At 41.0% G+C, this 27,441-nt stretch overlaps 4 protein-coding genes across 13 annotated transcripts; 3 read left to right on the forward strand and 1 right to left on the reverse strand.

The window, feature by feature from the left end:
- Nucleotides 1-468: 468 nt before the first annotated feature.
- On the reverse strand, nt 469-8,983 carry LOC129589288 (WD repeat-containing protein 91-like). Of its 3 annotated transcripts, XM_055483965.1 has the most exons (13): nt 8,868-8,883; nt 3,883-3,915; nt 3,664-3,817; nt 3,510-3,598; nt 3,222-3,403; nt 2,949-3,092; nt 2,766-2,856; nt 1,669-2,257; nt 1,440-1,605; nt 1,205-1,345; nt 998-1,110; nt 765-926; nt 469-687 (listed from the first exon to the last, which is right to left on the reverse strand). In XM_055483965.1, exons 3-13 carry the CDS (start codon nt 3,790-3,792, stop codon nt 535-537), a joined length of 1,959 nt encoding a protein of 652 aa, XP_055339940.1. In that variant the 5' UTR covers nt 3,793-3,817; nt 3,883-3,915; nt 8,868-8,883; the 3' UTR covers nt 469-534. The 3 variants fall into 3 exon arrangements, with proteins under 3 accessions (XP_055339940.1, XP_055339941.1, XP_055339939.1); XM_055483966.1 differs by lacking the exon at nt 3,883-3,915 and having other exon boundaries at nt 8,877-8,983; XM_055483964.1 differs by lacking the exons at nt 3,883-3,915; nt 8,868-8,883 and having other exon boundaries at nt 3,664-3,861.
- A 1,928-nt stretch (nt 8,984-10,911) lies between these two features.
- On the forward strand, nt 10,912-12,635 carry LOC129589289 (uncharacterized). 4 transcript variants are annotated; one of them, XR_008690583.1, is made up of 4 exons: nt 10,912-11,384; nt 11,611-11,739; nt 11,849-11,915; nt 12,179-12,635. XR_008690583.1 is itself a non-coding variant. In XM_055483967.1 (4 exons), the coding sequence occupies exons 1-4, from the start codon at nt 11,260-11,262 to the stop codon at nt 12,358-12,360; spliced, it is 465 nt and encodes a 154-aa protein (XP_055339942.1). In that variant the 5' UTR covers nt 10,920-11,259; the 3' UTR covers nt 12,361-12,635. The 4 variants fall into 4 exon arrangements, 2 of the variants coding, with proteins under 2 accessions (XP_055339942.1, XP_055339943.1); XM_055483967.1 differs by having other exon boundaries at nt 10,920-11,343; nt 12,176-12,635; XR_008690582.1 differs by having other exon boundaries at nt 10,924-11,353.
- A 3,205-nt stretch (nt 12,636-15,840) lies between these two features.
- On the forward strand, nt 15,841-22,750 carry LOC129589302 (BMP-binding endothelial regulator protein-like). Of its 4 annotated transcripts, XM_055483991.1 has the most exons (12): nt 15,841-16,063; nt 16,272-16,509; nt 16,820-16,905; nt 18,933-19,127; nt 19,547-19,640; nt 19,866-19,945; nt 20,029-20,235; nt 20,386-20,529; nt 20,813-20,969; nt 21,193-21,525; nt 21,779-22,163; nt 22,412-22,750. In XM_055483991.1, exons 2-12 carry the CDS (start codon nt 16,380-16,382, stop codon nt 22,548-22,550), a joined length of 1,950 nt encoding a protein of 649 aa, XP_055339966.1. In that variant the 5' UTR covers nt 15,841-16,063; nt 16,272-16,379; the 3' UTR covers nt 22,551-22,750. The 4 variants fall into 4 exon arrangements, with proteins under 4 accessions (XP_055339966.1, XP_055339963.1, XP_055339967.1 ...); XM_055483988.1 differs by having other exon boundaries at nt 15,841-16,509; XM_055483992.1 differs by lacking the exons at nt 15,841-16,063; nt 16,272-16,509 and adding an exon at nt 16,542-16,679.
- An 891-nt stretch (nt 22,751-23,641) lies between these two features.
- Nucleotides 23,642-26,907, forward strand: LOC129589309 (7-methylguanosine phosphate-specific 5'-nucleotidase-like). Of its 2 annotated transcripts, XM_055484010.1 has the most exons (10): nt 23,642-24,166; nt 24,251-24,355; nt 24,450-24,621; nt 24,753-24,799; nt 24,899-25,074; nt 25,158-25,246; nt 25,333-25,415; nt 25,692-25,892; nt 25,994-26,068; nt 26,604-26,907. In XM_055484010.1, the coding sequence occupies exons 1-10, from the start codon at nt 24,080-24,082 to the stop codon at nt 26,640-26,642; spliced, it is 1,074 nt and encodes a 357-aa protein (XP_055339985.1). In that variant the 5' UTR covers nt 23,642-24,079; the 3' UTR covers nt 26,643-26,907. The 2 variants fall into 2 exon arrangements, with proteins under 2 accessions (XP_055339985.1, XP_055339984.1); XM_055484009.1 differs by having other exon boundaries at nt 23,642-24,355.
- The last annotated feature ends 534 nt before the right edge of the window (nt 26,908-27,441 follow it).

Consider the following 27,441-nt stretch of genomic DNA (forward strand, 5'->3'; position numbering starts at 1 on the left):
AAATTACTGCTTTCTTCGTGCGCACCAAGAGGCAAGAAGTACTGAACGCAATAATCCGCAGAAGAAAACAAAAAAAACAAAACAAATAAGTCATGTTTCCGCTTTTCCGAACATCCCACTTGGTTTTTGACTGTCTGAGTCAAAACCATTGGAGTTGGACGAAAACAGGTAATTCAAAAAAACAAACTTATAAATCAGGGTTTTCCAGTACAGCACTACTTATCACAAAAGTTTATTTATTGTTATCTCGTTAATATGACAATGTACAATACTTACATACTCGTACATAATACAGTACTATAGTTATGACAATCTCGTGCATAATAATCAGTATCAATTGGATACACGTCTTCTCTTCGCGACATCAAAAAGTTCGAAGACCAGAATAAAGCAGAATGCTTCCGCTGCACAGACTGCCTGAATAATTTTATCAGAAAAATACAGCTTGTAAAAAATTTGAATAACGTATTCATGAGTGCAGCGATTCCTCGCTTTAATACATTTATCACAAACATAAAATTACGACTAAACACTTCATGCCAAATGCAACAGCCGAAACCATCGGATACTTCCATCATTGTATCCAATAATACCCGTGCTTTTATCCTGATAAGTACACCAGTCCAAACTGGTAGCCAAGGAATTCGGACGTTCAATATACAAAAAAGAATTCATACGTCCTTTGATCTGAAATTGCAAGCAACAGTAACAATTTTAAAAAATCTGTATATAAATACTGAGATAATTCATTTAAAAATTTGCACCTTATATACTTTGGCCCCATTTCGACACCGTACAAGAATGAATGAACCGTCAAAGTTCGAAGCAAACGCGTGCCGGAACGGATACGGAACTCCATTTTCAGGTAAATTAAGAACCATTTCTGCCAGCTTCCGGCAGCCGAAGGACAGGTAAGATATCACTAACTGCAATCAAAGTGAAAAATGCCATCACAAAAAATTGGCATCCTTGTCATTGCTGTCGTGCCCTGATTTACCTTGGTATCATCTCCGACTGATAAGCAAAACGACTCATCCTTCAAGTAGTCTACCTGCTGCACAGTAGCGGTATGGACCATAAATTTCGTTCCAAATTTTTGAAACTTTATATCTATAACAAAGAGCGTTTGGTTAGTATAGTAAGTTACTAGTAGTATTATTAACCAAATCAACAAAAACTCCTGCAACGCTTTAGAATCGCTTACTATATTCACAAATTTCTCCGGTATTAAAGCCGCATAACAATACTGACTTCTCTGGATGAAAACTACAAGCTGTCAAGTGGGAAGCGTAGCGAAGTTCATTTCGTATGGTGAATGTTGCCAAATCAATCACGAAAATTCCGTCTACAGATATAAGAATACTTCCTTCGTAATTTCAGTTTAGTACAAAGCACACATAAGAATGGTTTTTCTGCATAGAACATCCAGAGTTTCCTACACTGGGACTCCGCACTTCCACTGGTACCGCAAGCGATACAGCCGCCATCTCTAGAAGGATGTGTCGCCAGTACCGTCACTTCCGAACCAACATTGACCTCCATTACCACGGTTCCGTTGCCACCATCTACCAAAGAAATGTTTCCTGCCGAATCCCCAATAACAATCTGCAACATTCTGATTTGTTTTCTCCATACACTCTATCAAGAAAAACATGATTATGTACGTACTAAATCGTCTGATTTCGAACTCCAGCGTAAACACGTAATGGTACTACTGGAACGATACGTCGACAACAATTTCGTTGCCGGCGGGATGCCTTTCCACACCTTCATACATCCCTTAGTATCCACGCTGGCAACTTTTGTAGCGCATGGGGAAAAGATACAGTCAGTAACAGCCGCATCATGACTACCAAGATCTTCATTGCAGACCATATGGAATAAATATTCAGCTGATTCGCGAAAGGGCAAGTTATTACTGATCCACTTCACTTCGTGTTCCTTTTCCGCTGAAGAAATTGGTCTAGAGGGAGAAGTGACGGTTGGTTCTGACAAGCTGTGCGATGAGCCAACACGAGTCGGTTTTGGTGCCGGTATCGGGACGCTGGACTCGGAAGCGCTGCTGTGTTGCCGGGGTCTCGTTGTTGTGTTAACCGGAGATGTCATGCCAGAATTGGGCTCCGGTGTTTCCGATACGGGTTCCGTAAAGATCGCTTGTGGCAGAGATCTGGACTGCATGGTGGCGATAGCTCTGTTGAATTTACTCCGAAGATGTTCTGACCGCGAACCACTTTTGGACAACGTTGCGAACGATGGTCTTTTCGAAAGAAACACAATCTATTATGGCCAGTGCAATTGAAAAATTAAATATTGTCAGTTTTATAACTATTTTATGAAAATAAACAAATCCCGAAAAAATTCAACATCGTACCAACAAATTCTGTTCTCAATAAATTCATGCAAACAAACCATTATTAGCAAGAAAACCATTTCGGCAAAAAAACGTTTAACTGTCGTCTGTGGCTATTTCGTCTAATACTGGCCGCGAACGGCGTTTGTATCGTCGGCTAAGATGTCTTGGAAAAACTCAGTACTCAGTAGCGTAAGATATACGCCAGTCGCAATAAACAAATAAATTTTTTAGTCTGTAGCGCTGCATTTAGTTGCTTTGGCGGATATCGGGCTACTTTTTATGCTCAACATTTTTTTATATTTAATTAGCAATAAATTCATAAGGCTAAAGGAAACCTTTGTCTGCGCTGTATCGTAATAGTGTTTTTTTACCTAGCAATATTTCGTAGTTCGTACTCTACACGTAACCTTACCCAGAACGTCCAAAAGTAAATCCTCCCTGCAGTTTTCTTTCATTAGACTTGTGCTCAGAAGGAGTATCTTGCCGGGCAAACGTCTTCATCTCTGGCAATAATTTCGAAAAATCGGCAAACCCGACAAAGAAATCTAAGTGGCTCAGATAACGTCAGATTAATAAACACAAAATTATGAATTACTGTGAGCTAGCAGTGACGTCGTAGCAGTTTGGAAAGCGGAGCTGATGAAGTTGTACAGAGAAATCGTGAATGTTTCCTGCCAGAATTTCGTGCAATATTTGGCACAAAGAGAATCACTTTCTGGATGTTTGATGTACGGGATTTCTAAAATTAACAACAAGATAATGCACCGCACGGAATGAACCTGTACACTATGTCACACATAGCTCAGATTTTGTTTTATTTCACTTATTAGCGCAAGTTATCCAATTAAAATTAAATTCAAAGTCTTACGGAACCAGTTTCGCAGATCGGGATCTTGTCTCATTCTTGGTGAATTCATCATATGTTCCAAAGCTTCTTGAGCTTTCTTAGGCTGATTTCTCATTACCGCCGTAACCATTAAAAATTTGAACATTCTCGTTTCCAACGAGGCTGCGGCTTTGCCATGCTCCGAATGTAAACGGGAAAAGATCCTGGAGAATGATGACAAATCACTTTATTCTGGGCAGCTTAATATGACACTGCCGAATACTCGAACAAATAAAGGAAGAAGCCCTAAACTTTGCACGAACAGCATACCTTTTGTCCAGCTCCTGCCACAACTGTACAAGTTCCTGCATGTGCAGATTCAAGATGCACTGATTGATGTAATCCACCGTTGCATCGATCTGACAATATTCAGCAACGTTGTGCAGATATACTCAAATAAATGACTGCTGAGTATTCGACGTACATTTGATATTTTGTCATTTTTCAGCTCTCCTCGAAATTTTTGCAGTGTTCCTGTGAAACCCCTCTCAGCCAGGTGATCCGAAACCCACTCGTTAAAATGCTGGTAATCATTTTGGAGGAGACGAGCCATGTCAGCCCAGCAGATGCATCGATCACTAGAAAAACACCCCAGATTAGTGCACATCCGAAGTTGCTCCGATTCTGCAACACTCGTACTTACGGGTTTAGCAGGTACTCGCAAATCAGAAAGATAACTAGTATAGAAGGTCGTAACCGCCCTTATTGCAAGCGAGCGAGCATGTAAGTTTTTTTGTTGTAAAAAACTTGGCACGGTGAGACAACAGGCCCGCCAGAAAGGGGGGGCGCACTGGCGGGCGCCCCTTTTTCGGATTTTGACCGCCGGGGCGCATTTAAAGTACTGAAAGGGGGCGGGCCGAGGCTGGCCGACGTGTCACGTGTTACTTTTCGCCATACTTTGAGTCCGGCAGACCGCCCCCGGCGCACTTGCGCCCCCTTCCAAAACCTTGTGGCGGGCCCGTGAGACAGCAACCTAACCAAGTAGTTAAGAGTCTACCTAGCTTTCTGTATCTTTTGCATATGCTGAGTTACGAGGGCCCTTTCATAAGTTTTCGCCTTTGATACGAACCAAAATTAATAAAATTATGATCTGATTTTTCAAAAACTATAGCATTCATAACTAGATCATAGGGCATTGGCCGAGGTGATACCTCCCACGGCTGGCGACTGGCATCCGTTCGTGCAAAGGCACCCAGGCTCAAAATGCCTCGCGTCAATAATGAGTTAACATTTTACCGACCGCGGATTTTCCTTACATATTTCAAGAAATTGCTAAAAAAGAACACTGGAGTTTTATTTCTTGGCGAATTATTTATTCTTTTCCTTGATTCATTGCCATCACGTTCTAACGTTTGTGGACTGGTTAAGCTATTTCGAGCTGGGCAATCTTCTGTGACGTAGACCAGGGAATTGAGGAACCATACTTTAATGTTTACATCTAGACAACGTCTCTTCTAAAACAGCCACGAACAATAATAATCTCGTTGAACCATGAAAGCAATAGTAGAGGGATTAAACATTTAGGAAGCAATGGTTTCGAGGAATCGCTGCAGCTCCTCGCAGATAAGCTTGGAGAAGATTGACTTTGACACGGTATAGCCTCCGCACGGGGCAACCCCAAGATAGCACGCACCTACACTTTTCGTCCTATCGCTCATTTGTTTTGCAACATCACGCAAGGATATCTTGACGCAGCCATTTTATCAACATAGCCTAACCTTCTACTAGTTCAAAATAATTTTCACTTTAAATGCAATATGAGATGTCTAAGAGCAAAAAGCATAAAAAGAAGAGAAACAGAATTTTTATGGGTTGATCTCCTCTTTACCGCGTCATTTTTCTCTGAATTCGTTTCAAGAATTGGGGAGCAGATGCCTGCACAGCAGACAGAGTAGAGAAGTAGATTTTATGGATTCGAAAAAGTAAATTTGATTTAGTTCAAAACCGTGCAGCAAAGACTAAAACTTATGAAAGGGCCCGCTTGTTTTTGCCACCGCTGCGATGCCGACGCGATACTATCATTTTTATGACGCTTTACGGAATCGAGCCGATACGGTATATTAATTTTAAAACGATTCCTTCAGCAACTACGGCGCGGGCACTGCTAATGCTTTACCGCACATTGCCCACCATTCCGCTTGTTCTCCGCCGCACTAAATCCTTTACATTGGGATACTGATCTCATTTCTTCAGTTTCTCATTTCCAGTACCGATATTTTATTCCCAAAAACCGATAAGACTTATACAGTTAACCGCCAGAGCCAATTCAGTGGCTACGCTCAGCTTGTCCGTTTATATTGGTTGGGAAGTGTTCAAGCCCGTTTAAGAACCCCAATCCCGGCCATCGTCAGTTCAGATCAATCGTTTTCACGACTGAAATCTGAAAGCAACCGCTTGCGAAGACAAAAACGATGAATTACTTACTGGAGATATTTTTTAAATGCATCCGCAATTTAGAGCCCTTTTTGGCTGCGGATGCATCTGCACAACGATTTACAAAAGGAAACGCTAATGCCGGTGGAACCGCACTGGTTCTGAAACACACCGGCGGAGATTTCAAATTTCAGTGTTCAATAATTTTCCTAATTTGCTGCGAAAACGATTTATCGTTTCAGTACTTCATTCAGTGCTTGTGGTAATAATCCAGGAAAGAAAGTTTTATCAAATTTTCTGTTTCCGTGAAAAGTGACTATTAAGTGCGGCTTGTAAAGCAACACGCCGAAATTCACCTTCATGAATACCGCTTTCTGTAATCATAACCCTTGGCATGGATCTCTATTATTTTTCCCCGTTAAGAAACAGAAATGTTTATCAATTAGGTCTATCTTATTATTTTTCAAATTAAATTGAGATGAAACTGTAAATGAGCTCATCTTAGAAGTCGAAAACTAATGGTGTAGCTCAAAATAAGAAACGTTGATCATTTCTCAAAAAATTCGCAATTTATTTACAAGAATTCAAATTTGAACTTCGATAGAGTTATCTTTTAAATTCTGTTTAATCTTTTTTAAAACAAAGGCTGAAAGAAAGTCGTTCCGTTCTACTTGCTGCTTTGCTCGCTTCGCTGCGCTTACTCTCGCCGCAGCTCAGAGTCGCTTCGGCTCCGCTTTCGATTTCCCTAAAAACAGTTACTCGCTACTGTACAGTATCATCACGAAAAGTGAACGTTTAAATTGAACCGTTAACAAAACCATTTCCGAAAAAGATATAATAATGATTAAATAAATCTTCGGTTTTACTTTTTGCTCCGCTCGCTGCGCTGCGCTTTCACCGCACTTTTAGCGTCGCCTTCGGTCTTCGCCTTCGATTTCCGAAGAAACGGTTATTCGCTTCTGTAGCATCGCGATAATGGAACGTTTTGAACTACACCGTTAAAATTTTTTTTTGGAAAAAAGAAAAATCGGACTCTTTGGTTTATTTGTTGCTCCGCTCGCTACGCTGCGCTTGCTCACGCGCAGCTCGGCGTCGCCTTCGGCTCCGCCTTCGAATTCTGTAGAAACGGTTATTCGCTTCTGTATCGTCGCGATAATGGAAAGTTTGAACTACACCGTAAAAAAATTTTTTTTGAAAAAAAAAATCGAAATCTGAGTTTATTTTCTTGTTGCTGCGCGCTTTTCGCTTCTGCTCATCGCCGTAATGGAAAGTTTGAACTACACCTTAAAAAATTATTTTTGGAAAAGAAAACCGAACCCTTTGTTTTATTTGTTGCTCCGGTTTGCCACGCTGCGCTTGCTTGTCAGCTCGGCGTTGCCTATGGCAACGTTTTCAGTTTCAACAGCAAGGGTGACGGCAATCCCTTAACAATAGTTACGGTAACCCTTACCGTGACAGAAACAGAGACGGTTACGGTAACATGTTATAGTTATGGTAGCGTAATATTTATTATTGGTGACGCTTAACTAGAGTAGTGAAAGCTAGTAACGCGTTACCATGAGTCATTGCAAAATGAAAGCGGCTCAGTTGATCCTGTAAAGTAAGTGCAAATGTAGGTGAAATTGCTAACGATAGTACCGGTTCCTGACTTCGATTAGCATGGTTTGCTACGTCATTCTTTCAAGGTAATGCTACCCGTTATGACCTTAAGGTGACGTTTGGCTTGAATGACCGAACTCAACTGGTCTACAAAGTTATATACTGGTTGAAGACCTTTGAGTATTTCCAACATTTGCTCAAACAAAGCCTTATAATTTGTGAATCATGTTACAAAATTTCGCTGTTTGTATGGCGGGTTTGTGAAAAATGCCCCGGTGGTTCCCCGCATGTCGGTTCCTCAAAAACGATCCACCCAGGGCGGCAAAATTCCCGGACCGGGATCTAAAAAACGGACCCTCCATACTGTTTGTATGGCGGGTTCGTGAAAAATGCCCCGGTGGTTCCCCGCATGTCAGTTCCTCAAAAACGATCCACCCAGGGCGGGCAAAATTCCCGGACCGGGATCTAACAAACGGACCCTCCATACTATATGTATGGCGGGTTCGTGAAAAATGCCCCGGTGGTTCCCCGCATGTCGGTTTTTCAAAAACGAACCAACCGGGCGGACAAAATTCCCGGACCGGGATCTAAAAAACGGACCCTCCTTACTATATGTAGGGGGGGTCGTGAAAAATGCCCCGGTGGTTCCCCGCATGTCGGTTTTTCAAAAACGAACCAACCGGGCGGGCAAAATTACCGGACCGGAATCTAAAAAACGGATCCTCCATACTAAACGTATGGCGGGTTCGTGAAAAATGCCCCGGTGGTTCACCGCATGTCGGTTCCCCAAAAACGCATCAACCGGGCGGGCAAAATTCCCGGACCGGGTCCAAAAAAACGGGCCGTCCATACTATATGTATGGCGGGTTCGTGAAAAATGCCCCGGTGGTTCCCCGCATGTCGGTTCCCCAAAAACGCATCAACCGGGCGGGCAAAATTCCCGGACCGGGATCTAAAAAACGGACCCTCCATACTGTTTGTATGGCGGGTTCGTGAAAAATGCCCCGGTGGTTCCCCGCATGTCGGTTCCCCAAAAACGCATGAACCGGGCGGGCAAAATTCCCGGACCGGGTCCAAAACGGGCCGTCCATACTATATGTATGGCGGGTTCGTGAAAATGCCCCGGTGGTTCCCGCGTGTCGGTTCCTCAAAACGCATTAACCGGGCGGGCAAAATTCCCGGACCGGGTCCAAAAACGGGCCGTCCATACTATATGTATGGCGGGTTCGTGAAAATGCCCCGGTGGTTCCCCGCATGTCGGTTCCCAAAACGCATCAACCGGGCGGGCAAAATTCCCGGACCGGGTCCAAAACGGGCCGTCCATACTAGATGTATGGCGGGTTCGTGAAAATGCCCTGGTGGTTCCCCGCATGTCGGTTCCCCAAAAACGCTCCACCCGGGCCGGTCTGTATGAGTGTACCGGGTCCAAATTTACGATCTCCTTGCATTTACTGCACCAGGTCCGTCAAAATAACCCGGTTAGTTTTTCGATTTTTGGACTACCTTCTCAATTCAGCGGGCTGCGCCCCTGCACCCTTGCTTAATGGGGCTCCGCCCCAACCCCGGCCAGGGGCTTGGCCCCTGGACCCCGGGACCCAGCTCTCCGCATGTCGCACCGCAGATTAAAAACGCTCGCTCGCTTCGCTCGCTCGCTTGATTACTTACCTTAGGAGGCTAGCAGCATAATATGTAACAAAACAAGATGAGCATGGATGAATATTGGCTTACGACTATTTAAAATCACGTCGCATCTGCATGTGTTGACTGTGTTGCATAGTCAGAATGGCAAGGCCGTATAGCTACTTATTCAGAATGGTTGCCTGCGGTGAGAATCGTGGAGTAATGACCTTTTGCCCCTAAAGTTTTTTGGTTCATGGCTCAGCTGCTAAGTTTCTGCTTCTTCTACTGAATCCGACTGAATCTGAGAAGCTACTGTAGTGTCTTATCAGTGGGCGAAGTGATTTGTTAAGTGTTCACTCAGTCAGGGGAGCACAAGAAACGCAGAGGCGAAGCCGAAAATTTTTCTTGATCAGACTTATCATGCTCGTGGCACTAGAGCTGCCCATCTTAACCCTATGGCATCCATGGTAACAAGCTTTTCAGTGACCACGGGGCCTACCGCGATCGCGATGGCGAAAGGTCAAGAGTCTAAGAACACTCCCCAAACTGGGAGGATTCGTGTGCAATTTGAAGCAGAAAAATCGATTGAGTAGAAGCGGAGATCATGCGTTACAATCAGGAGAGGCCGAAGGGCTGCAAGAGATGTTTAGTATTCATATAACCAGTTTACGGGATCTACATCCGTACATGACTTTTGTGCCGCTTCTTAGTTTCAAACTTTCGCCCTACCTTAATTCCGGCCGCTCAAGAAAACTGAAAGTATAACAAATCTGAGGAAACCTAAGTAACATAAGAAAATTTTAAGAATTCTCAGAAACATAAGAAACCTACGAGAACTAAGAAGCCCAAGAAAACAAAGAAACCTAAGAAACCTAAGAAACCTAAGAAACCTAAGAAACCTAAGAAACCTAAGAAACCTAAGAAACCTAAGAAACCTAAGAAACCTAAGAAACCTAAGAAACCTAAGAATCCGAAGACATCTAAGAAAGCTTAGTTAACAGAACCTGAGATGATTAGGTATTTTGAAACGCCAGGTTCATAATGGTATTTTGTTGCGCATTTACAATTTTTGCATGAATTGTTAGCGAAGCGAGGCCGAAAGGCGCGATTTGTCTTTGTCGCTCTGCGTTAGCTCATGTATGTCTATGGAGGCCCATAGCAGCAAGTCGTTTTTTTGGGGGCTGTCTTGCCCTCTTGAGGCGCACAATATTCGCAGTGTTCCTATGTCACTCGCGACGTTGCGACGATTCCGGCGCACTTTACCGCGTCAAAATCGGACCATCCGTTCGCCCGATCATCGTGGTCGTCTGCTTAGCATGTATAAGAGGTTACGGATGTAGATAACCAAAGACCTGCTAGAGATGTTTAGTATTCATATAATAGATAACAAGCTGAGCACGGATGAATATTGGCTTACGACGATTTTAAAAACTTTGTATTTCATGTGCAGTATATTGTTTAGCATGCAATTCAGTTTCCCAAAACGTCAGAATGGCAAAGCCAGACAATTGCTCAGGATGGTTGTCCGCGACGAGCGTACTGCGTTGTTGACCTTTCACACCTGGAGCTTCTTTTTTGTTAGGTTTCCGTTCATTCTACTGAAACTGCCAAATTATTAAGCTACTCTAGCAAATGCAGCGGCCAGCCCGTGGGACACAAGAAAAGCAGAGGGCAAGCCGACGCTTTTCTTGTTGTTTGAGCGCAGTATAATGTGCCCCTGGTAACAGCCCAGCCATGTTGGCCCTATGGCAACCATGGTAACAAGCTTTTGAGTGACCACTGGACTTGATATTGTGAAGATAGCAAACAACGACTGGTCTTAGATCACCCGCCAGACCGCGAGGTTTTTAGAACACTTTGAAGCAGTAAAATCGGATGAGTAGAAGCTGAGATTACCGCGGTCTAACGAGAGAGGCCGAAAACCTGCAAGAGATGTTTAGTATTCATATAACAAAATAATCAGCTGACTGCCAGTCCAAATCGCACCGATAGTCGTAAGTACTAATAATAATATATAGTCTACTCGTACTAATACGGCTTCGCTTATTTACAGTGTGATTCGCTTCTTTCAAGTTACAGTATTTGTAAAAATTTCGAACCGCCAGTTACAATTCTTCTTCTGACCCTACCGATTAACACAAACCCAAACAAAAAATCTTATTATTTTATGGTAAAAAAACAACAACTTAAGTCTCATCACACTGCAGAAATTACTGTGACGTATATCACCAGACACGCCTTTCTATGTGTGACGTAATGACCGTCTGCGGTTCTTGTTTTAACTTTTGCAGTGTGGTGATTTAGCAGTGATTTTTCTTTTTTGTTTAGGAAAAATTGAGAATATAAATAATAGATTAAAAAGTTTAAATAATCTGGGTTGTCGTTTTGTTGCGAATTTGTGTGCCTAACGAACTTTGATCCCGCATTGATGAGCGCGTTCCTGCGAAGACTGCGCTCCTTCTTCGGATTATTCCGCCAAATAGCCTCAGTGGGCGAACAAGAGCTCCCACAGGTTCGACATAGTAAGCATGCTTTTCTTGTGATCTTATCGTGGTAAGTTGTACTAGCATCTTATGGTTTCCGGTTTCCAAATTTACGCGACTTGGACTTGTATTCGTTACGGAGTTCGTTGTCGAAAGTTCGTGTCGTTATATTTTACATTATATTAGCACCAGCGACTCGATTCACTTAGCTGCATCTTGCCTCGTGCTTTGTGTCAGTTCAACATTTTGCAGTCTAAACTCTAAACCTTTAACGGTGACTTTAACCTGTGGGATAGGTTGGAGAGAAAGCGCAACAAGCTCCCATTATCGGTCGTATTTCCCTTGATCCCCATCTTAAATCTGCGGAAGTTTTTGGAAATTTCTCTCAGCCAGTCATGGCATCCGTAGCGACGAAAATAGCAAACGTAAGTGCGAAATGCAGATCTTTATATTACGGAGGTTACGTGTTTTTTTGCTTTTCTGTTTCTCCGCGGTTATATGATGTAATTTAAAGGTTCGTTCTTGTTGGTTTAGTTAAAGCCCCATGTCCCTTTGATAAGGTTCCGGTATAGAAAAGACCTTACTGGGAAAAATGTTTCAGGTAAATATCGAAGAGTTTTGTTGTGGTTATTTTGGTTATTTTCCTTGCGGGCTGCAAATATTAGGTTTTCTTACGTCTTACGAGAAACAGTCACCATGTACAGTACACTTCGCTGTATCAACGGTAGCCGTGCTGGGCACAATGCTATGTAGATTCTGTATTTGAAATCATTTAGAAAGCGTTCTAAAAAATTATTATGTCTGAGTTTTGATTGAATAACATCTGTTGCAGTTGTCTATAGATATTTTTGTTGCGATTAGCAGGATTGGCTGCTCCGTCGACAAAAAAAGACACATCACCTTCTACGGCATCCTCAAGCCGGTCTCCCATGACTGCTTTTGATGAGCCTCCGTCAGGATTCAAAAGATTACCGATAAGCGAAGAAGAAATATTTGCGATAAACACCGGCGGTGTTCCTTTTTCGCGACCTGCGAAAGCGAAATGAAGGCAGTTAGTTTGATTGTGATATGTAACGCTGTACCGCGCCTTGACGCCTGTTTTCGAGTGGTGTTGTATTTGTTATTTCAGATGACTACCGAGTAGTAAGTTATTAGCTCGCCTGCCTGTTAACCTTGTTGATTGTATTTTTTCTTGAAGAGTTTCTGAAATTTTGGACAGTTTTTATGGATAGTTTGCTTTGTGCGGTGTAATGTTCTGGTCGCCTTTGCAAGTGTACTTGTAGTCTTGTTGTTAATAGCAGAAGAAATTTTTCCCCAGTGTTACGCATCCAGTGGTAGTTGGTACCGGTATAGAAAAGCAGCAATTGCTTTATTTATTGATTATACGGCATAGTCATTAATGGTTATATTATTGCCGACGAAAGCAAGAAATTGTCATATCAAACTACAAGCGCGCATATTTTTCTCGGCATGAGTATGCATTGACACAGAACTGAGCCTCCTGGCACATCTCAAACAGTTCGCAAACACCAAAGTGGCGAAGTACCGTGACATCACACCGCACTACATATTCCGTGCAGTAGGCGTCGAAACACTAGGACCTTTGGGACCAAACGCCTTTCGCATGGTCTCCGAACTCGGGAAGATAATACGACAAAAAACAAGCGAGATACGGGCGATCAAGTATCTGCGCCAGCGGTTCGGCGTTGAAATCCAATACGGGAATGCAGCCTCTGTTATGGGAACAGGCTGAACAGCACGGCTAATTAGATTATCTGATGATTTGTTTTGTATACTTAGGCGCCTATACCTTTTGTCGGTGGAGGCTGTACAATCAGTATATCTTTAGTTTGATAGAAAAACTGTGACTTTGGTACCACCAATCAAATTAAGGTTGAATACAGAAAAAAACACCAAGGCTTGCCCTTTATACACCTGTGATGCCTTCGTAACACCATCGAAAGGGGGAAGGCGTTGACAGGGTATGTAACTTGCCGACGCATCATCCATGGCTTTGCTCAATATGTCGCAGCAACGTTTCCATCAACCTGGCCGAAGCAACAGCACCGCAAGCAGAGTGGGACAAGACCGCACAGCAAGTGCCGTTACATCTCGCGGACTACTGTACTTGATCAGCCCGATGGGCTTCAAAACGTTGGGACTATGGAGACCGGAAACTACTCGCTTGCTAAATAAACTTCAGAAAAAGGTTCGACAGGATGCAGGCGGAAGGCGAGCCATAAAATGTTTTGTGGCTCGTGTTCCGCCTGCATCCGGCCTGTCGAACCTATAAAATATAAAACATGTTGAACTTTGTCGCAGATATTAATGTCTGCGACCATATGATCAGCATAGAAATTCAACAAAGAAATCTAACCCTTGTATTTGATTAACGATGAAAGTTTTACCGGTGCCCGGTGAATCGGGAAAATTCGGAAAATCGCGACTTGAGCTGGTTTTTGAGAATGTTCATTACATCATGTCGGTAAAACTTGAAATTAATCGAACAGAGTCTTCCCAGTGTGGAAAACAAATCAACCACAAACCCATGAAAGTGAGGGGGAAATCGTGGTACCAGAAGAAAATTAAAGAAGAACGAAACTGGCCCGACTCCAAGTTAATGACCTGGTGGCGATCGAATATATCCCTGTGTACGGTCATGATCAGTCAGTCAGAAGTCTTGTGGACGCATTAATTGGCTTATGCTGATGCTTATGCTTGGCGCATTGGCTTATGCTTATGAGAAGTTATGATCTTTGCTGGACAAGTAAATCCAGAGCTAGCGCAACCAACCTCCGAAGCGACGACTTTTGAGTGGTACCTGAGAATTGAAATAGTACGAAATGGAACATTACCACTCCCACTAAGAGTGGCGGGACGAAGAAACACATCCGTGAGTAATCATTATTGACAGTAACCGCAACCGATGTTACGTAAGGTAACCGCAGTCGACTTGCGACTACCAACTAGTCAGAAACGTTTGCCGTTGTACTGTTGGGGTAGATGTACTGGCGGTGTGAAAACGATAAATATTAATAGGAAGCTCCAAAACGCTCTCGGAACCATAAAAACGTTGGAAAGACTAATAAGGTCTTCGCTGCAGACAGTGGCGCAGCGGAAACTCCCGCTAAGTCTGAACTCATATGCGCAACGTGCGAGTTTTCTCGTGCGTAGACAACATGTATTGCGGAAATTACAGCAGAACTGTTTGTTCCTGGATCTGAAGTTCTGAACTGCAGTAATTGTTTTACAGCGCACTACTAACTGATCCAGCACATCCAGTCGTATTACCAAAGACGTGTTAGTATATATTGTATTTTATGATAGATCTTGTAATATCTGTAGTGCTGAAATTTTGTCATTTCTGGAAAGCGAAAGTACTAAGAAAAGAAATATTTTCCAGCACCTACTCACCATCCTTCAGTACTTAGCAAAATCGCACAAAAATTGCCGGATGTTATCGCAACAAGCGATACAAACACCTGTATATACCTCTTTGGTGGTTACAGCTTTTATCGCTCTAGCAGCCGGTAACCGATTACTGCAGCTGTCTGTCGGAAATAACACTTCTTTCCGTTGAGAGAATTCGTGCGGCACCTTTAAATCTAAGAAAAACAGCCTCAAAATTGATAAGGTTATCCTCTTTGTTTGACGTTTGTTATTTCTAGCCGCGTTAGAAGCCCTTGCACCATATTACACATATACTGCCGACAGTCTGCTAGCTAATTCATATTGGCATTTCCTACGACAGGAATCCCGCTAAGTAAGGTCATGCACAAAAATGTGCAAGAGCTAATGGCCAGTAACTCAGCTTTATCTAACTCTACGTCTTATATTGGTATTATGGTAAGCCGGTAAACCGTTCAGGATTCTAACCAAGAACCTTTTTTAGCAGAAAGTCATGCGAGCCTGTATGACGGTAAGATTGTGTGAACGTTTTCTGAGTACTGTATTAAGTGTACGAATTAGGGAAATCATATTTTTTTTATTTTTGCAGTCACATACAGAGTACATAGCAGTCACTACGTATACGACCGACATTGCACAATCAAGAATTAAAAAAACAACCAAAATAAATGTTATCAAATACTTTGTTCTTTCAAAACAAATTTAGGAATTATGTATACAAAGGCTGCGCATCAAGCCGCATGTTGATTCCAACTAGTCGATTCGAAAATAAAAATGCGTATGATAATAAAATATTGTTAGCAAAAAATTTCACATGTGCCAGCAAACTTTTGTACAAATACTCATGATCATCTAAACTTGCAAGGCAAAATTTCAAAGCGATAAATGACCCTATGATTTTGTCCAATAACTACACGAAGCAGGCGGGTCTGTGAGAGTGAGCGCATTACTGTTCTCCATTAAGCAGGTAGTAAAAGACTAAAAGACGAAGAGAAAATGGAGCTTGAATAAGTCCCAAGCAGTTTTGCGCCTTACCTGGTTAGTATTAAATGTTTTAACGAGATACATGCAAACATATGGCTCGTCCTATGCGATAGACGGCCCCTCATTCAATCTTTGATTAGCGGTTCACGATAAATCAAAAATCTTCGTTCACTACGAGTATGTAGTGAATATATCCGCTTTATCGATAAGGCTCATTATTCTTCCGCAACTGTGTCGTGCCACTTTCGCCTATCATTAGCGCATTTTGCCGAGTTTTTACAAACTGTTACGTACTAAGAGGCACAGTGATACCTGTTTTACTTACACATGATTTGAACAGCAATATCTGGAATCCCGGTACAAATTATTAATGCATACCGGCAAAGAAGATCATGCACCGCTGTAGTATTTTATCTGTTGCCCTTTTGCTGGACACAGTTTCGAGGACGACGGTACTGAAAGGGTTATGCTTGATTTCCAGCATGAATAATTAATCTGTGATGATTTGTCGTTCAGGATTTTGTCTCAATTAAAACTTTTCGGCTATGTTGCGGATTATAAATATATCAATAAGTGGAAGCCAAAACGTCGACTGAAGCCCAAACGTCGACTAAAGCTCATCCATCCATGATCTTTTTATGCCAAAAAGATCCGTAGCGTATTTTCTCCATTCATGCCATCCATATTTAATTCGTGGACGCGGCGTCCTACGCAACCTTTATGGAGTATTGTACTGGTGATAACAGCATTTTTGTATGTGATAACGTGGAGAAATTGGGTTGTTTCAGGACAATTTTTACAAGGTAATAAGCGTATGGCGCCAGTGACGGCTTGGCCGAAGCGTCGAGAAGCTATACACGGCGCCTAATTCGAATGTTGACTGCGACTAGATTGTCATTTGCGCGAGCGTTTACGTTAACAGCGTTGGCTACTGGCGGCTACTTGAAGCGCGACCGACAGCCTCTTGGACATAGTAAAACAGGACATTTACCGGCAATTGAATATTAAATTAAACGGTCTACCGGGTTACAAGATGCACGTTCCGTGCATACGCTGTGTTTGTTCGTAAATTTGTTCACATGTCCCACTAAAATTTAAAATTAACCCTTACAGGAGAACCGGCATACTGCTCCAGCGAAGGTGCTATTGTGAATGTTCCACAGATTACCAACAATCCCTGCATTACTTGCAAATGCGAGGTAAGTGAACTGGCATAATTAATAAAGAAGGATTTCACTGTAGATGGTACATATTACGATTACGTATCCTTAGTAAAAACGTAAATTTTTTATTACAGACTGCACATATGTACGTAAATGCTCCCTGCTACCAAAATTTGTTTGTATAAGATCTAGAAGAAGAGATTTAAAGATTTTTGATATTCAATGGCAGTTGGCTAACTTGGCTGAAATATTTTCTACTATAAATAAACACGGTTTAATTTACTGTAGCTACTGATACGATGAAAGTATTAACGTTAATGCAATAAAGACAAATGAGTGGACTTTGGCCTGCGTAAAACTTGTAAGTAGCTAAACAAACAGGACAAATGCGGTCGCGCGACGCATTGATCCGTAATCAAATTATTGCCCATCCCTTTGATAATGGAGTCATTGTTCTAGACCAATTAGCTGCAGGTATCTTTCAGTGCCTTTTCCAACTGAATGGAAATTATTACATATAGGTTGATATATGGTAGCGTGCTGCTAATAGAGTTAGACACGGACAGAATTGCCTGGCATCCTCGTAGTAACGACGATACCGCTTCTGTTTTCAGTACGTGAGTCTTGCGCAACGCAAGAACTGCGCCATAAGATTTTTTCTTAAGATTTTGACTACCAATCTAATGACATGATAAGTTAAAACAGAAAATGGAATTGTTAAAATGGATTCCAGTATTAATAGTACAGTTTGAGTTACAAACGTTTTATGAACGTCTGCTGACGTAGTACCATACCCTGACGTAGGTACACTCACCGCCACTACGCTACCAGTACTTGGCGCGGGCAGTCCTGGCGCATAAATCCCAGGCTCTGTCATGGAATAAAATATTAACAATACCACTCCAGAATTCTTTTAAGCCGCTTGTTTTAATGTAAAGTGTTCTTCATCTTCAGTTAGGCTTCATAGTTAAATTATCTTGTCTCGATTCATATTCTTTTGTTGAGTGCTCTTAATTTAATCCTTCAGTAATCTTCAGAGTTCACCTACACGAATACAATACTAATACGGCTGCAGCGTAAAATTATCTACAGGAGCATATACACCGAAGCATATTTCCCCGGTTAATCACACGCATGTATTGTCTCTGTAAACACACTTAATGCCTGATGCGCTGTACCACAACGCATTTTATTCCTTCGCACTTTATTAAAAGCCGTGTACAATAGGTGTGCTGCCAAAATCAAGATTATCATTGTTAAAACCGTAATTAAAAATGTCGGAATTATAAGTGCGTGCACTCGTGCAGTTGTAGGCAACAATTCCAGTCTTTGCATGCATATGTCAACTTTTAGAATTAATGCATTTGAAGTTAAAACGAAATTATAATAAAACAACGCAAAAGTTTACATCGTCAGTAATTAAATGATGAGTTTCTCCTGCCGCCTGCCACTTTAAAATCTTTTGATTGATTCTTCAAAATTTATATGATCACCGGTTGTTTATGATCACAGACTTAATCTCTCACCGGTCAGGTGTTGTTCCCTGCTGGTTCGCCGGTGCAGCTTCAATGAGAATTGAAAAGTCGACATGACTTTTAAGACATAATTTAAGGCTCTCTTAACTAGCAGACTTATAGGTGCACGAAAGTGTAATAAGTCCTTTCTAAATAATTGGAAACGATTATGTCGAAATCGAAGGAAACAAGTCGTGTAATTTCCTCTGTCAGCGATACTAAACACTAAACAGTCAGCTTGGAGGTTGTCAATTAAACCGTAGAGCAAATGGAGCTTACAAATGTTAAGGGGACTATCGACATGTTATTACTTACTCTTTATCGTTCGCCGACTGCATATGCACCTGGAAGATCAACTGCGAAATCTCACTGGATGATATTATCATATTATAAATTTTTTCCAACGTGTTATTAAGTACGTACAATGCCTGCCGCTTTAGAGTTTTATGTGTAGCAGTAATGAGTGAAGCCACTGTAGTTATTTTTGTGTAACCTTTAAAGTAAATTATGTACGAGTAAGAGTGATACTTACAGTATAAATTTTTTTAGCATTACAAAATTACATGTGCAAAGAAAACATGCCCAAAGTCATCGGAGAAGTGTTATTTTCATTTGGACGAAGAAGATAATGAAGAAGACAAATGCTGCGTTCGTTGTAAAGGATGTTCGATTCAAGGCAAACTGCTCTCCAGTGGGGAAATGTGGACTTCGGACAGCGATTCGTGCGTTACGAATCACTGCCTGGTATACTTCAAAATCTTACTTTTGTAGATTGTTATTAGTTGCCTCCAAAAATTCTGTTTATATTACAAGGTACTGTATTTGTGTTTGTTGAAATTTGATTCATGGTGAAGTCGCCTGTTACCTAATTCTGGGAAGGAGATGGCAAAACGATGTACAATATACTCGTACTGAACGGGAAAAACGCTCCACTGGTATTCTTCGGCGGCTATAAGGAAGCCTCGAGATTCAACATGGCAATTCTTATTAGTCTTTTGGATCTCATGTTAACTGAAACCGATTTTGATTTCGCTGATACTGCAATTAATAAAAAGCGCCATTTGCCAAACGTATTGAAGAATTCAGTAAATATGATCCAATAATATTTGTAGTACTTTAGCCAATAAATAAATTCTAAGGATAAATTATGTGTTTCGTTCTAGGATGGAATCGTTACAAGAACGGCAAAGACTGTATGCTACACACCTTGTTCTAACCCAGTTCCGCTGAACGGAAGTTGCTGTCCGGTATGCCAAGGTACCACATAATTACTTCTAACTAGTCCTTACACATTGTTTCGTATTATTTGTACACACAATCTTTGCCGGTTTTGTAACAGCTGCGATTTGCGTACGATTTATACGCTTTATATGGCATTAAGTCAAATGTAATAAAGTTAAAATAGTGTCAGTGTCTGTTCCGCGATTGTTGGCGGGTGTTGCAAACTGAATATTATTTTACCAGTACCTCTTAAATCACCAGGTTGTTATCTGAACGGGAAATTGTACGCAGAAGGAGAAACAATATCAGCTCCAGATCCTTGCATACGGTGCTCGTGCAGGGTAAAAAAGCATGAAATCTAAAATGGTTGTTCGAATAGTTGTAAGGTCACTAACATCTTTTTGGTTTGACCATAACCTCGTAGAATGGTAACTTGATTTGCAACAAGACTGCCTGTCCTGTATTGGCTTGTCCTGTTAATCTGTATATGCACGAACCGGGATCTTGTTGTCCATACTGCCATGGATCTCGTAAAATCGCCACATTGGAGAACCGCTGCATTGTCGGCAAAAAGATTTTACGACCAAACCAGCAAATTGCTATTGATAGCTGCACAACATGTTTATGCCAGGTCAGTTAAACGCTCAAAAACGATGTAACACGTTTAAGCTGTCTTAAATTTTAACATCTGCATTTGTATTTCTTTGGTGGGCTGGCTGCTTTTCTGGAAGTGGACCTAAGTGATTAGCACAAACCGATCATCCATATTATATCGTTGCAGAATTCTACCCTTTTATGTAAACGTCATGTGTGTCCGGTCTTGACGTGCCTCCCAGATTATCAGGAGCGGCGATCTGGTGAATGTTGCCCGCGCTGCTTGCCATCTGCTCCAGTATTCTGCGAAATGGAAGAAGCCACATATAATGTAATTATTCTACCTAGGCGGCTGTATGCTTGTGAGCAGGGATGCGATTGCAGAATGCTAAGATTACTTCTTAAATTACTGTACTGTACTTTCTTTTATGATGATACATATTTTGAATAATGGTTTCGTAAACCGAGATGAGATGTCGCATATTATAGCGGTCGAATATGATTAATTAATGTAGGTGTACAAAAGTACTATCTAACAATCGTAAGTATTTTCTTATTATTTAACGACTAACGACTACTTCTATTTAACAACTACAGTGCTTTGTAAATTGCAGAATGGAGATTCGTGGAAAATCGATGTCTGCGTAACATGTCAGTGCCAAGATGGACTTGTGCAATGTGCCGTACAAAGCTGCCCAAGTGATGTTACCTGCAATGATGGAGAAGAGCTATATCGAGATAAGAACGATTGTTGCCCAAAATGTGTTCCCAGTAAGCATAATATTATGTATTTTCGAATTGCACTGCTATTCTATCTAAATGCTTTCCAGTGCTGCCATATAACTTCCGGGTGAAAAAAAACTTGTAAAAACTGGAAGGGTTTACCCTGGACGTTTTCTATGTTTTGCTCTTTTTTTTAAATTTGGCTTTTCGGAAGTGTGTGTGTGAGCGTATGGAAGAAAGATTACCTTCATCCTATACAGATTTTTTTCAGAAACGGCTGTGTGTACAGTTTATGGCGACCCTCATTATAAGACCTTTGATGGAAATTCGTACAGCTTTCAAGGAAGATGCAAATACATTGCCGCCGAAGAATGTGATGCGAAGAATAAGCGCTTTGAAATACATCTGCGTAATGATGCACGAAAATCGGTGCACTTCACGTGGACGAAATCAGTTGCTGTGAATTTAGAGCATACGAAGATTTTACTGCTCCAAAAATTGCGAGTCAGGATAAACCGCAAAGAAGTCCGCTTACCTTACGTTCGGCTGGGAGTGGTCTCCATTATCAGTAACGGCTATTCCATCACTCTTCGAACAATTTTCGGTACAGAAGCAGGCTTAAGCAAGATTATACACTCTCAAGTCATGTATCCTTTTATCTCAACCTTTACTTTAACAGTACAAAAGTTTCGATGTTACAAAATTATATTATCAACTGACACTTTCAAGGAATATTAAATTTTTTGAGCTGGTTCAACATAGTATTACCTAATCGTGACTAATTGTAATTATGTACGAGTAGTCAAATAACAGAAAATGGGCAAAATTAAATTTGTTTATGTGCTTAATTTTACTAGGCTTAAAACTGACTTGGGATGGGGACAGCTTTGTTGAAATCACTCTTCCCGCGATTTTTCGCAATCAAGTGTGTGGTTTATGTGGAAACTACAATGGGAATGCCACGGATGACCTAATTATTAGAGATACAGCTGCGATGGCTTCGGACATTCCAGAATTCGCACAATCGTGGCTTGTGAACCGAAAAACTGACGAAGAGAAGTGTGCCGTTATGGAGTCTCAAATGATTAACAGCGAAAGAATACGCCCACGAACGGCGAGAAATATTCCTTGTCCAGGCCATCCCATCAAGAAAAGCATACGGGTATTGCGTGACTGTCGGATCTTCAAAGCTAGTACGATGCGAGCATGCCGAATACTTGTGGATGCCGAACCGTATTACAGGTAAGTGTGTACTTCTTACTATAAGCAAATAACTATGCAAATTTTGCACAATTATGTAGTACAGTTTTGCATTCTACAGCTCTTTGCTCGGATCTGTTATACTAAATTTTTTTTGATCTGTTATGCTAAATTTTTTTTGATCTGTTATACTAAATTTTTTTTTATCTGTTATACTAAATTTTATCTGTTATACTAATTTTGGAAATCATACATTGGGCTCAAAAACAAAACGTATTGTTTACTTTTAGATCCTGCCTGGAAGATTTATGTGATTGTCCAAAAAACCGAGCATGTCTATGCCAGTCAATAACGGCATTCCTAAGAGAATGTGAGCGTCGGGGAGGAAATATACGTAATGTTAAGCATACTCATTGCAAGATAATTTAAGCATGCGCAAGCTTGAAGCCACCTGTTGCCATATTACCGGTTTGAAGTTAAGTTAATGTTGTACCTTTGTGAAACGAAACTGTTATTGATTTTTTGTTTATTATTTATTTGTAAATGCTGTATAACGAATTTTTAAACAATGAACTGTGCGCTGTCTTGCGGCGTTGCCAACCTAAGAATGTAAAGTATCAACTGATAAATGAATCGTCGGCAAATATCGCGTCTTTGTTATTACAAAATAATGTATTGGACAACTGTAACAATACAACAATAAAATTTGAAGTTGTACAACGTATTGTCACTGATTTTAGGATACGTCCGGTACATTACGTCCGATTTCAAGACGAATAGCCGTCCCGCTGATCTTATTCACAAACAATTATTTAAAAAATGCCTAAATGGACTTTTTTTAAACATTGTCGAAACATACAATTGTTGTTGGCTGTATGAGTTACAAATACCGTACTGGAATGTACGCAGCAACAGATTCAGTTAGCGAATTGCAAAGCAGATAAGAAAAGGAACGGTTCAATAAGAATAGATATGTGCGCAGGAATTTCATTTTTAGTGCAATAAGAAATTTATTATAAAGGAATGAATTGCTAAAACAGGTTAATGCTGAAATTAACGCAGAAATCGGCAGCTGTAGCTTGACTGGCGTAAAAAATGTACTGTAACCGTTTCTTAGATATGTAAAATTTAAGAAGGTTTAATAGCTTAGTTTGTTTACTGTCGAATAAGTGCATAAAATTAGCATTAATCGCCTGGTAGGTCTTTTTACGATGGACATTTTCACACTGGTCAGTGACCAGTGGTCACATTACCATAAATTAAATACCCGATCAGTGTTAATGTTTTGAATATGTTCGGTTGCTAATTTGTTACTGATAGCAGTAACAAGAGAAGACTTATCAAACTCAGATAAACAAGTAAAACACATGATTAATAATATTATTTTAATAAAATTTTGGTTTGGTTTGGTTTTGTTTTGTTTTATAAAACAAAATTATATCACCAAGCAACGAACATCAAATGCTGCATCAAACGACATTGATTTTATTTGCCAAGAAGACTCCTTAGAAAAATAAAATTTTGGCATAAAAATTTATGGATCCAGAAGCACATTGCAAAGTGACTTTGTGAAAGCCTTTACTAAATTAACGAACCACACAATTTTTAGTAGCAAATTATGCACAGGATGATAAACATACTTTAATTAACCAGTTGTACATATACCGGTAAACCGCTTACCCAATTTTGTTTTACATTCAATTTTGTCCACGGGCATTACAGTACACACCTGAAGCAGCCTTCGGTGAATGCGAAATTAGTGGTTACTTTTCGAATTTACGTAATTGGTTAATCTAGTTCCGCAGCTGACTTGAATAGCTCTGTTGTGCAAGTAACGGAGTTCAGTTGGCGTATCTTCTGGGAGTGCGTGATCTCCCAATTTGATTGCAGTAATTTTGCTGCTTTTGCACTTGCAACTATTTTCGTAAATTTGATTTCATTTGGGCTGTCAGAAACGTATGGCGAATCCTGGCGTGGTAAATCAGTGGACGTGGACGGGAAGCGAGTTACTCTCTGCCTATGTGCCAACCGTAGCAGTGACAGTGGTTGGTCTGATTAGTTCGTGGAAGTTTTACAAGTGGTATAGTCGAGCCACGGATCGTAATGCACGTGCCCATCGTCTGCTGCAGAAAGCCAAATCATCTCCGGGAGAACTTCCGCTTGTGCGGCCAATAACGATGGGAGGCGAAGAGGCTTTCAGGAACTACATTCGTTCGTCGAGACTGAATAAGGAGGTGGGTGCTTCGCTGCGACTTGTATAATTCAGCTGCGATACTTGTATACAAAAATTTGGATTCTGATAAACTGCGTCACCTTGCGTGCTTGCAGCTCAAGGACGCCTTATGTCGGGATGGCGTATTCATAGGCAACCCTGAATATGTTGTGAGCCTTCTGGAAAAAATGATCGCAGATGGTGGTGAACGTTTCCAAGTTGTTAGCGACTTTGATGCAACTCTCACCAGATACCATCGCGAAGGGAAGCGCTGCGATACTTCATATGGTAAGCAACCGCTCAGTCTGCATGCATTTGTACTATCATTGCATATGAACGGAAGTACTGATATATTTTTGTGGATACTGTCAAATTGCACCTTCTAATGTGAGATATCAGGCATGGTATTTTTCGTTTAGGGATTCTGGATACAAACCAGCGTATGCCCTCGTGGTTTAGGGAAGAGGTGAGTTTTGCCTAGGTGGTTAATGAATTTCTGAAAAGGTGCAGAAATTAAAAACAATGATTGTACCATTATTGGCCAGTCACAGCATCTGTCTTATAGTGCGACAAATTAAGGAAAAAGTACTACCCTATTGAACTGGATCCCCTGTTATCGGTGGAAGAAAAAGTGCCTCACATGCGAACCTGGTGGACGAGGGCGCATGATCTGCTGATTAAGGTTAACTTCGAGCTGTCCTGGCTGAGTAAGATGGTTCAGGAATCTTCGGTTGAGCTCAGGCAAGATGAACTGTATTTCTTGTTAGAGTTCTGCAGTGCCGTATATCGGAAATGATCGTAATGAAAATTATTTTCATTTGCAGAGAGCGCACGGGTGTTTTATTTGCAATTATCGATCACTGTGGAATTCCTTTGTTGATCTACTCGGCAGGAATTGGTGATATTATTCGAGGTGATCCTGGAAATTGCGACATTATATAATTTAATGCAGTACCTGACTAGAGCGTCCAATTGTCAAATTGGTGTCTGCTTTTGTAGAGGTGCTTTCGCAGAAGTGCACGTTCAAGGCTTTCCAGCAGCAACCGCTTATCGTGGCAAATTATATGCGATTCAATAACAGGGTAAGCTTTTCCATGTTGACTGGCGGTATAAAATTGGTTATTCCAAGTCATAACATTCTTTTGTGATTCTGTAAAGATGCAGCGCAAAATGCGAATGTATGCAAATACCCAGGCTGTACAACGATAGAAAATAGTTGTTACGTATTACCGACGTCTTATAAAAATTTCGTCACTGCCTGAGTTAGAGTAGTCTTTTTATTGTTTGTCTACCGGTAGTACTTCCGACGTTAATAAGAGAATTTATCGGCAGCTTCTTTAATATTTTTCTTTTCACAGGGATTATTAGAAGGATTCAGCGAAGAGCTTATTCACACTTTCAACAAAAATGAAATCTTTCCTCACCATCGAGACTATTTTACCAAACATGAAAAACGGAGGAATGTTATGCTAATGGGAGACATGTTGGGAGATCTCCGTATGGCGGATGGCATGCGTGCCAAAGAAAACGTTATCACAATCGGATTTTTGAATTCCAAGGTAAATTGCTACCTGTGCATGCTTGTGGCCCTTTGTTTTGTTGGCTACGATCTGTTTTTACCTCGATGTGACTGATGGGTGATTTCACATGATATTTGTAGGTGCAGGATTCGTTCCCTCTATATCGAGACAGTTTCGATATTGTCCTCATGGACGATCAGACCATGGATATACCGGTTAGCTATTGCACATGAGTACAGTACTTCTACTGACCGCAGCATGCGTGCAGTGTGAAAACTGAAAAGTGAAATTTTTGAATTTTTTGATAAAACTTAATTTTTTGTAAATTTTGACTTTCCGCAGCATACGTGTTGCGTAAAAAAAAAATTTGACTTGATAGCAGAGTATGAGCTTTCGTCGCAGACAGGCAAAGGGGCGTAAACGTATTCCACGTGATAGAACGATACAATAATATGTTATTATTATTATTGAATTTATTACAGTGAATGTCTGTCTGTACTTTAATGTCGGCAACTAGATAACCGGTCACTTACCTTATGTTCTGATACAATGTACAATAGTCTGCTACCATTAAATAGTTACCTATCTAAAAAACAAAAATTTTTTGTGCTTAAAACGCATGGTTTTTGGGAACTTATCTGTAGTCACGAATCGAAGGTGCATTTCTGAAATCGTTGGTACATTACTGGGTGCTTCAGGCGCAAATCGTGGTACATGATTAGCTTTGAAAACGCTTTGCTGTTGTTTTAGATTGCTGTAGTGGAGAGTGTCATCCGATCGGCGGGTTAAATAGCAGCAGCGACATTGTTCCTGGTTTCTGGTGAATGGCTGATCCGGAACATCCGCCCGGTTTCTTTACCGTTTGTTTCGGTTGAATTTTGACTTTTTGATCTGATTCGGTAGCGTTGTAGTGGCTATTTTCGGTTCGCTTATGTGGTTTTCTCCGATTGTTTTGTTGGTTTTCTGAGTTTCTGTCACTGAAATTCTTCCTGCAAACTTTCACACAAATATTAATCGAATTAACTCATGTGCCCAAGAAAAAAACCTACGGTTCTAGTACGTTCCACTACGTATAATACTGGTATATATAGATAGTATAGATATTTGTTCACCAATTTATGCTGTATTAAGGCAATTAGACGAATAGGTATTTCTCAGTGTTCTTCATTGGTATGCGCTATCCCCGACGTACTGACATGGGGATAGTTTCAGGATCTGGAGCCGAATCACGACCGTGAATTCCGTATTATTACAGCAATTTGAATTTAGTATGTCGATGTTATTAATTCCAAAGTTTAAACGAATAATGAGAACCAACAATGACGTTCTCATTACTATACTAACTTTGCTGGCACTGGCAGTGCCACAGCGCGCCTCAGAAATCGCTGAGAGATTTAACTGATGAGTGATGAGTCATATTCGTATGAACGTCTAGAAACCTGGCTTCGGCTCTAAAATTAGACGTTTGGCAACGTACAAGTGCGTCTGCTATTGGCGGATGCCGAATAAGACGGTGGCAGCCGGTCCGGTCTCTGATGGTCATTTGAATTAAAAATTTAGCCGTTTAACAATGAATGCACCCATATAT

The sequence above is a fragment of the Paramacrobiotus metropolitanus genome, unplaced genomic scaffold (assembly GCF_019649055.1).
Source record: "Paramacrobiotus metropolitanus isolate TYO unplaced genomic scaffold, Prichtersi_v1.0 Parri_scaffold0000034, whole genome shotgun sequence".
NCBI classification, from domain to species: Eukaryota; Metazoa; Tardigrada; class Eutardigrada; order Parachela; family Macrobiotidae; genus Paramacrobiotus; species Paramacrobiotus metropolitanus.